The sequence below is a fragment of the Urtica dioica genome, chromosome 4 (assembly GCF_054948205.1).
Source record: "Urtica dioica subsp. dioica isolate 48M chromosome 4, U.dioica_male_clone48M_v1_H2, whole genome shotgun sequence".
NCBI classification, from domain to species: Eukaryota; Viridiplantae; Streptophyta; class Magnoliopsida; order Rosales; family Urticaceae; genus Urtica; species Urtica dioica.
The window spans coordinates 47062875-47073498 of NC_142759.1; the positions used below are offsets into that span (position 1 = coordinate 47062875).

At 39.9% G+C, this 10624-nt stretch overlaps 1 protein-coding gene across 1 annotated transcript; it reads left to right on the plus strand.

Moving 5' to 3' along the window:
* Window positions 1–3291: 3291 nt before the first annotated feature.
* Window positions 3292–4374, plus strand: LOC149401712 (putative 2' cyclic ADP-D-ribose synthase BdTIR). Its single transcript, XM_089613602.1, has 2 exons — window positions 3292–3927; window positions 4266–4374. Exons 1-2 carry the CDS (start codon window positions 3437–3439, stop codon window positions 4369–4371), a joined length of 597 nt encoding a protein of 198 aa, XP_089469728.1. The 5' UTR covers window positions 3292–3436; the 3' UTR covers window positions 4372–4374.
* The last annotated feature ends 6250 nt before the right edge of the window (window positions 4375–10624 follow it).

Below are 10624 nucleotides of genomic sequence, written 5' to 3' on the forward strand. Positions count from 1 at the left end.
GCTAGCTCAATCTCAGTTGCCTTTATCGTTCTGGTGGGATTCATTTGCTACAACAGCTTTTGTCATAAATACTCTCCCAACCCCTGTTCTTAATGGTTCAAACCCTTTTCGAAAGATGTTTAATAGGCCACCAGATTATAAGTTCCTTCGTGTGTTCGGTTGTAGCGTGTATCCCCACCTTAGACCGTATAACAAACACAAAACTGAGTTTAGGTCCTCCAAATGTCTTTTCTTAGGCTATAGCCCTGTACACAAGGGATATAGGTGTTTGCACTCAGGCAGAACTTATATCACACGCAACGCCATATTCGATGAACATGAATTTCCCTTTCATACCTTATTCCCCACAGAATCAGCCAACAGTGATGATGTCTCAACACAATTGTTGCCAATTGTGCAATTTAGCCCTAACTCAACCCTACCCAAACCCGTCCTTAGTACCTCTCAAGTTGAACACAATGTGGACCCCAGTCAGAGAACAAATGGTACTATGTCTTCACCACCAGCTATAGTCCCGGAGCAAGAATGTGTTGTCCCAATCACACTGCAAGAGACACAAGAAGGCTCATCTCCAGTTGCAGCGACCGTGGCGTCTCTACATGGGGTTCCTATGCATGAGCAAGCTACTTCCTTGTCCCATCCAGTACTCAAGATTGTTCCACGTTATCAAACACGCTCAACATCCGGCATCTTCAAAACCAAGGTGTTCAATGCCACACGTCATCCATTAGCCATTTTACCCGGTCCACATGAGCCAAGCTCGGTCAAACAAGCCTTGGCTGAGCGAGAATGGTCAAACAATCTGAACTTGATGCGTTGAATCTGAACCAGACATGGTCCTTAGTTCCCCGTCCACGTGACCACAATGTCATAGGGAATAAATGGGTGTTCAAAGTCAAATACCTACTCACTGGTGCCTGTCCAACAGTTCAAAGCTCGTCTAGTCACGAAGGGATTTGCACAAACCCCTAGCGTTGACTTCTCCGAGACCTACAGCTCGGTAATCAAACCATGCAAAGTACAACTTATACTCACTCTAGCGGTCTTCAAAGGCTGGGACATGAAACAACTCGACGTGAACAACGCGTTTCTCAACGGCATCCTGATAGATGAAGTCTACATGGCACAACCGGATGGCTTCCTCGATAGGTCGAAATCTGATCACGTGTGTCGCCTTCACAAGGCTTTGTATGGACTTCACCAAGCGCTGAGGGCTTGGTTCGACCGACTTAGAAGTGCCTTGCTGCAGTGGGGGTTCGTCAACTCTCGAGCTGATACGTCGTTGTTCATCTACGACAAACAAGGCCTCTACATACTGTTGTTGGTCTATGTTGATGCTGCTGACGGGTAACAACGACCAGGCCATTGCAAGGTTGACTGAAGACCTTCACCGAGAATTTGCGCTGAAGCAGCTAGGCTCGCTGCACTTCTTTCTTGGCATCGAGGCGCATGTGATGCAACTGGCCTCTACTTGACTTAGTCGAAGTATGTAGTCGACCTCCTTCAGCGCCGAAACATGACAGGCGTGAGACCGTGTTCTTCTCCAGCTGCACCGGGTCAAACCCTGTCAAAATTTGACGGCGTCCCAATGGAAGAACCTACGCTGTATCGCTACTCTACAGTATCTCACGCTGACTCGGCCGGACATCTCTCAAGTGGTTAACAATTAAGCCTGTTTCTCCAGGCCCCAACCACTATTCACTGGCTCGCGTGTAAGCGAGTATTATGCTATCTAAAAGGCACAATCACACATGGTCTCATCTTTCACCCCACGAAGCAACTTCATGTTACGAGCTTTGCCGATGCGGACTGGGCCAGCAATCCCGATGATCGGCGCTCCACTAGTGCTTATTGTGTGTTTGTCGCTGGGTGTCTCGTGTCTTGGAGTTCACGCAAGCAGGGAGTTGTTGCTCGGTCTATCACCGAGGTAGAGTACCGTGCCTTGGCTCACGTTGCGGAGGGAATAGCCTGGCTCCGATCGCTCTTTGGTGAGCTGATGGTTCCTCTTTCCCACGCACCTGTTGTCTGGTGTGACAATCTTGGCGCTGCTACGATGGCTGCTAACCCGGTAGTCCATGCGCGCACAAAACATGTGGAAATCGATCTCCACTTTGTTCTCCGGCGTGATCTCGAGATTCGCTACGTCCCTACTGCTGCTCAAAAAGTCTCTTGACAAAAAGTCTCTCAGTGACGCGCTTCCTTAAACTCAAGCACAACCTCAACGTCAGCGAGTCTCCGTTCCGGTTGAGGGGAGGTAATAGAGTACACAACTCAATGCGTGCTGAGCAAGCTTCCGCCACCTCAGAGATACCAGACGATGAGCTGGATGCCACGTAGCCTAGTCTATTAGGTCGTTAGGCAAAGCAGTTAGGCTGATGATTGGCAGTTACAATCTCAGCATTGTATTTATACTCTATTGTACATTCATTCACGGTTAATTAGAATTCTATATAGAAGAGGCATTTCTCTCCTAAAACAAACTCGTCTCTCATTCCCAATTCTCAACTATGTCTTTTTTTATAGTCCGGTGGTAGGCTTCAGTGCAGTTTTTGGTTTGTTAGAGTAAAACAGGTGGTGTAGTGTTTTTCTCACCCGTCGTAGGATAGCGTTTTCGCTTTAAGATAGTTTCTAACGAGCATGATTTAAGGTTTCCAATTAATTTGTAATTTTTTTTCTTCCTGTTTTCGTCCTTATTATGGATTAAGGTTTTATTTTGGTACTCTAGTTATAAAATTTGTATCTCCTTCATTTTGTCTTTTTCAAATCAATTTTGCCAATTTTAATATATTTTTTTAGTTATCTTCCCAATATTTTCCCGCGTATTATTTTAATATACACAACAAGCATATAACACAAAAGACAACCTGTAACAGTAGCTTACAATCTCATCCTTAACCTGGTGAAACAACTCCTGAGAGACAGACTACATAATCAAACTGACCAGACGTGTTTGAAGGTGAAAGATGAGAATAAGTCAAATTAAACAAACATTTTAATGTGGAACTTTGCGTTCCCATACGACAGTTTATTAGTTAATTAATTAAGTACTGTAACCTCCAAATGAAAACACACACGTGTATATTATTCAGTAATATTTTGAGTCTTTCTTCTACCAAGAAACGAACTTTGAAAAGCGTACAGTGCCAACCATGACATTCCCACATATTTTGAAGTATAAAATAACTTTTCTACCCTAACTTGAGAAGGAAGCAACGGGAAGTGTACGTTATAATACCCATATAAAATGAACTCTATATATAACCCATATAATAACAAACATTTCTCACAAACAAGCCCCACAGCACACCAACCTTTATACCCAAACACATAAAGCAAAACATCTAACAAAGATTCACGTAGCGTACGTACAAGTACCTAGAAAACCTAGCTAGGGTTTGTTTTTCTTCTTTCTATATCAAGATATATAAATACATACATGATGAATAGGGCAAGAATTAATTTGGTGAGATTGTTGGCATCGTCGTCGAGCAAGAAGCGAGGAAGCGGGAATGAAAAGAAGGCGTGTGAGGTGTTCATAAACCACCGAGGTGTGGACACAAAGAGGACTATAGCGACGCTTCTGTACGACCATCTCTCATTGCTAAAGGTGAGGCCTTTCTTGGACAACAAGACGATGAAGCCCGGCGATAAGCTCTTTGACAAGATCGATGGTGCGATCGGTGATTGCAAGGTGGGCGTGGCTGTTTTCTCTCCGCGATACTGCGAGTCCTACTTTTGCCTGCACGAGCTCGCCCTCTTCGTCGAGTCAAAGAAGAAATTCATACCCATCTTCTGCGACGTTGATCCCTCTCAGCTCCAAATTCCCTGCAACGCTGAAAACTTGTCCGACGATGAGATTGAACGGTTCCAGAGGGCTCTAGAGCAGGCTAAGAATGTCGTTGGCCTGACCTTTGACTCATCTAAAGGGTACGTACATTGTTTCACCCCTTTTCGTTTTCGAGACTCCTTTTTTGTTTGTCTGCTTTAATTATCACACATCATTGCTTTTTCAATTGTTTTTTGGGTAGAAATAATATGGGATACTACACTTCCTTCTGAAAAACTATATATATATATATATATATATATATATATATATATATATATATATATATATATATATTATTGCATAATGCCACAGGTCAATAGTTACCCCATCCATGATACATTTATTTTGCATTGTTAAAAGATCTTAATAGCTATCTCATCCTATGTTACATTTATTTTATTAATATTGGGGTTCTGGATATGCGTTTTGCTTACAGGAACCTTTCTGATGTTGTTAGAAGGGCTTCAAAAATAATAATCCGCAGTTTGATAGAGATTGAGAACGAGAAGCAACTCAAGAAGAGCCCTCCGTTAGCTATTTGAAAACCACCCATCTATGCCTAACCAATAAAAATAAATCCTAATTGAATTTATTTATTTTATGTGAAGTGAATTTGTGAATCAGTTACTCACTCTCCCCTCCTTTCTTTCTGCTAATAACTTTACCATAGTTCATTAATTTATGTATATGTTGTTTCTTCGTACCTAAAAATAACTTCTTCTTTGTTTTTTTTTTGGCTAGCATGTACCTAAAACTAATTCAAGTGTACATGTTTTGCAACAATTTCTGTAGAGAATTATATATGAGAATAATCAACAATTTACTACGCTGCATATATATTGGCTTTTCTCGCAAAAGTACTTGGAGTATATTGCCGATCACCACCGATAGTCAATATATACTAGCGTGATCTGATACCCAAAACAAATCAGCTGTTTGATTATCTATATATTACAAGTGTATATGGATGCTGTAAACAGTTGTTTGATTATCAAAACATATATCCTTAAAGGGAGTGAGAGAGATAGACAGAGAAATGGAGAAACGGAGAAAAAAAATTAGAAATGAAAAGGTACTGGTCGATATAAGAGATCGATTTAAGTTTTAAAAACCTAAAATTGATGCGACTACTCTCGTCTAAATATTTTAAAGGGCATAGACGCGAGACAAATTTCCCTCTTATTTTCTGCTGAAATTTTCATATAAACGCGACAGGTCCTGTCAATATATTTTATCATCCAATATTGATGTCACTATTCTAGAGAGAAATTAACAAAAAGTGGCAACTCTCTCGTTTGTTTCACTGTTTCTCGCGTCTAAATAGAGATAAATACCAATTGAATATATTTTTTTCAATTGAGAGAGAGAGAGAGAGATTGGTCAGCACCCAAAAGGGAAAGAAACCGGACGTATGTTTAAATAATGCTTTCTTAAGATCAAAGTAACAGCGAATCATAATCATGATAGTTTGCTGAATTTTGAAAATGTCGTCGAAAACTGACAAATTAAATTTATATACAATTTGGAAGAATAGCTAGTTCTTCATGAAAAGACGATATTAATATATAGTGGACCTTCAATATATATTGTATACCCAATTAGCTGGACTATAATTGGACGACTTACTTTTCGTAATTCGAATGAATATTTCTTGTGTATAATAGTCAGATGATTATCTGGGTCAAAGTTTCGATGGATGCTATGAGTCAAAGTTGAAAGCAATATCTTTAAAGTCGTGCATATGCATAATTTTTGTTTCATAAACTATTACATGATCAAGTTTTGTTTTTTCTTCCTCCGCCCCTAGCTATGGGATATTTTTTAAGAAGAACATTTTCTATGGAGGATTGAATTAAAAAATTCTACATTCAAGTAATTCATTCTTTTGTTACATTAAACGTTTTGTTTCTTCTTCCTCCGCCCTTAGTTTTAGGATTTTCTTTAAGGAGTAAGAACATTTTTATGGAAGAGTGCCGACGCAATCTCTCGAACCGTCTTAACATACTTTTTAAGTTTTTTTTCATCGTATAAAGATAACAAAACTAAAAAAAGAATAAAAACTAAAAACTTTAACAATATGAAAATTGTATTTCAAAATTCGATAAAAGTACTTAAATGTAGAAAATACGAAATATAAATTTAAAACTAAATGTGGTCGCTAAAAATTAAAAAACTATTTAAAGTTTCAGGCGGTTCGACCCAAGGTCGGACCAAGTAGACGCACCCGAGCCAAGTGGGGGATAGTCGAAATTCACGAATATCGCTCCTCTAGCTCAAGAACGCTCTTCGTTCGTCGTTCGTCGAGGAGAGATGAGAGTAACAAGAGAAGAAAATAAGATTAGAGGGGCGCAAAGGTAGTGGCTCTGACGCGCGCTCCGACGCTTAACATTAGTCTGATTGCTATGTTAAAGGTGGGCGACCGATATTCGTAGTGAATATTTAGAATATTGGAGGCTCGATTAGAGAAAACTATGTGCGGAGGATCCTCAGCGTGTTGTAGAACTTTAGAATCGAGTAGAGAGTGTTCAGAAAAAAATTATCGCAATCCATCTAAAGAGAGTGGTAGTGCTTAGGAGGGTTGTGGAGGAGTCCTTGGGCGCATGGGATGGAGCACGCGGCAAGCCTTGGCGCATGCGCACCAAAAGGCTTGCGCGCCCTCTCTTAGAGGCAGGGATGCCGCGGTATGCGTTAGGTGCGGCGCGCCAGGTGGAAGGCGCGATACGCGCGCGCACCTCTTTTTTAGGCGCACAATGTGTTTTTGGAAGAGCGCGCGATGAGTCATCCTCGTAGAGCTGGCACGGTGCGCCAAGCCCCTCGCGCGTCAAGCGCCTTTCTTCATGTGGTACGCACGTGCACTCTGCTTTGTGGATGAACTAGAACTTAGATTTGGGCCCATTGTGAATGGGCTTTGGTTCCTTTTTGTGGCTTGATGGGCTTTTCAGTCGCCGGTCCATCAGGGCTTCGGATTCAAAATTCGACGCAAGTCACTTTGAATTTAATGTTTCTAGTGTTCTGAGAACGATCGACAACATCAGCTCGCCAAGTTCGTCGTTCGGGGGGCCAGAGCGATGAACTTTAGTCGTCTTAAGATGGGTATTTGAGAAAATTGGATTTCCCGGCCTTCGCGGTCACAAATATCTTTTCTCTTCACACATTGCTTTTCCCCTTTTTTGTTTGTTTCCTCCACCTTGTTGGAGTAGGTGTAGGAAACACGCGCGCGATGGAAAATCAATTATCTCTCTCTCAACTGAACATCTTGAGGTGGATTTTTCTCACTTGCTTCAAGATCCTGAGCATTCTGAGAACGATCTTTCTTCGGTATTGGAAAAGATTCCCTTGACGTCAGTCAACTCGTATATTATATAATAACCAAATCATATACAATATCAAGCAGATAATTAAATAAACAAACATAATAATCATAAATACTTATATTAAACATAATTTAAGTACGATAGTACATAAGTATCAAAAGTGGTTTTTACCCGTCGAATTTTTCATTTTTTTCTCAATTTGAACCTTGAGTCTTATAACGACTCTTATATATATACAAGCTCCTGGCTTTACGTATATATACGTGGAATAGTTTAGGAGCGTAGAGGGGTTAAACAAAATACTATTTATATAATAGTTCGATCCAGATGAGATCCCATTAGCCCATATATCAAGAGATACACGGTCGGTCTCCGTCTTCAATTTATTCATTTACATCGCCGCCTTGCATTCTCTACATTACCAATGGTCATAAAACTATGAGTCGATTGACTCAGTAAGTGGGAGTCTAACTTAGGAAAGAAAAGAAAACTAATGACATGTGATATCATGTGACGTGCAAACAAGCACCTAATAATGCAGGATACAAATCTAACTAGTTCTAGATTATGATTAATGTATGCACACTCCAACTAGTATTTGTCATCCGCAAGGCTACACACATCCCCACAATAGCCTTTGGAACGACAAGAGACCGGCCTTAGACTTCGAGCAGCAGTCGTCTAGCGGCCTGAAAGTTTTATCGCTTGTCTGGGATCCACTAGTGGTACCATCTGTTCGAATAGATCTGGGGTTTAAAAAAAGATTATCGCTTCTAGCAAGCGGTGGAATATAAAAATTTCTTTAAAAACTCGTAAAACAATTTTACAACCTACATAAAGTTCATGAGCGTATAATTTAAAATTTAAAAACTACTTTGAGTTTTTACTCGGTACCAACCTCGTTAGAAGCTTGAGCGATGAGAAGCCTTTGGAAAGGTTGAAACACTAGGTCTAATGAGGACCTAGGTGCCGAAACAAAAGAACAAGAAGAGAGAGAGAGAGAGAGGGAGAGAGAGAGAGAGAGAGAGAGAGGGACGTGCCAAGGGTTAGAGAGAGAAGCTCTCAATCTCTAAAACTTGTGTGTTGTGAATGGTGAACGAGGTGGGGTATTTGTAGGAGGAGGTTTTTCCTTGAAAAGGTAGTTTCCTCTTTTCCATTTAATATCACATATTCATGAGCAAATCCTAGATTCCTCCCCCCCCCCCCCCCCCCCCCCCCCCCCCCCCCTCTCTCGCTCTCAATCTCTAAAACTTGTGTGTTGTGAATGGTGAACGAGGTGGGGTATTTGTAGGAGGAGGTTTTTCCTTGAAAAGGTAGTTTCCTCTTTTCCATTTAATATCACATATTCATGAGCAAATCCTAGATTCCTCCCCCCTTAGACGTGCAACATGTGCATTCAAAGTCCTTGGATTTGCTTGCTCATTTGTTTTCCTCTCTCTTGGCCGCCCACTTCATTTCCTCATGGATGAAATTTGTTTTCTCTTTTTCTTTTGACAAGTATCTTCATACATCTATGCACAAAATAAACTCTCTTTCTCTCTTGATGTTGGCCTGTTTGGACCTTCTAGAACATGCTTCTAGGTGTTTCTTTATTTTTTCATGACAATATAAGAAAAGCCCAAGTAGAATTTTCACATAAAATTCCATGAAATGAATTTCAATCCTCAAGGCCCAAATCTTCATTGTGGCTGTGTGGTCTAAATTCATTTTCATCATATGACAATGTCAAAAAACTTATTTATTGACATTCATACCATCTTATGTCCAAAAAGACAAAATTACCCTTTAGACAATTTTCGTAAAACTTGTCTAGTTCAACATATGAACTTGTTTTGACTTAGCTTTCTTGTTTAACTAATCATACTCTAATGACTTGGGGTAGTGACCTCATGGATCCAAATGAACAAAGCTTGAGCTAGCATACTTGGACTCAAAAATTCACAAACCTTTTCCAAGTTATAGCTTAATGTCAACCGACTCCACTAAAGAGTTGACAGTGAAATCTATCGGTTCAAATGAATATATTTTCTACTAAAGATTTCTTCTTAATTGTGATGAGTGGATCCATTGAATATTATCTATGTTTACCCTTCATGAATACTACTAGATGTGATTTACAAAATTTTCATTTTACCATTCTAGTTGTTATTTCCTCAACTCCTTTGTCGCTTGTGTATAAGTTAGAAACAATGTATTGACGAAGAGCTAACAAGTAACATTGATTCATCCAAAAGAGTCATGACTCAATTTGGACACTGGCCAGTTCATTTATTCACATTCCAAGGAACAAAGCATGAGGTGATATACATTGCATTTCAGCAAGCTTGTACATGAATTCCATATCTATGAGATCTTCACAAAGTTGTTCATGACATCTTCAAAATTTAGTATTCGACCAATAAGTCTTTTCTATATCAAATAGTGAATCTAGAACTCTGACTTTCTCAAATAAGAATACGTAAGCTATGAAATGACATGTCTCATTTCAGGATTGAGGTAAGGATGATGCAATTCATACATAGTGACTCTGAGATAGAAGAAGCTAAATGGTTTGTTATTCCAATGCCTCTAGAAGTGCACTGGTCAATTCAATACCTTCAGAAAATACCTAGGAAGAACTATAGAGTCTGCAACTCTCTATGCCTCATAACCAGACATCATAGATTCTCCTAACAATCATACTAATATCAATACTCTTTGATCCTTAGATTGTGAATTTGCTGTTTTAAGTAAACCATAAAGAGTTTGTTCATGCAAATCTATATTTGACTCTTCATTTGTTGTTGAGTTTGTTTAAGGACTAAATACTATGGTTTATCATAAAGCTTCAAACAGACAAGGAATAATGAATGAATGTTTCAACTTTTATTAATTATTCGGCAATTACAGGCAAGAGTCTTCGCGAGACTTTATTACATCAAATGTACACAAGTAAAGACTACTACTCTTCTTGTGGGCACCATTGACAACAAGCTCCCACTAGACTCAAAGAAGATGTGAGTAGTCCTTCATGCCTAATCCATCCCGATGCTGGATCTGCCAGGTTGTCCACCGTCGAGATCTTCTTCACTATCACGTCTCCGCGCTGCACGATCTCTCGAATCAAATGGTATTTCCTCTCAATATGCTTAGAGTGCTTATGGCTTCGAGGTTCCTTTGATTTAGCGACATCCCCACTGTTATCACAATAAAGTTTCATGGGTTCGTCCACATTTGGAACGACTTCCAAATACTTAAGGAATTTTCTAAGCCATACAGCCTCTTTGGATGCTTCAGAAGCAGCCACATATTCTGCTTCCATTGTGGAGTCAACAATGCAAGATTGTTTGATACTCCTCCAAACCACAGATCTACCATTTAGGATGAACACAGATCCTGAAGTGGATTTTTTGGAATCCTTATCCGCTTGAAAATCAGAGTCGGTATATTCCGTCATAGTCAGGTCAGTACCTGAATATGTAAGCATCAAGTCCTTAGTTCT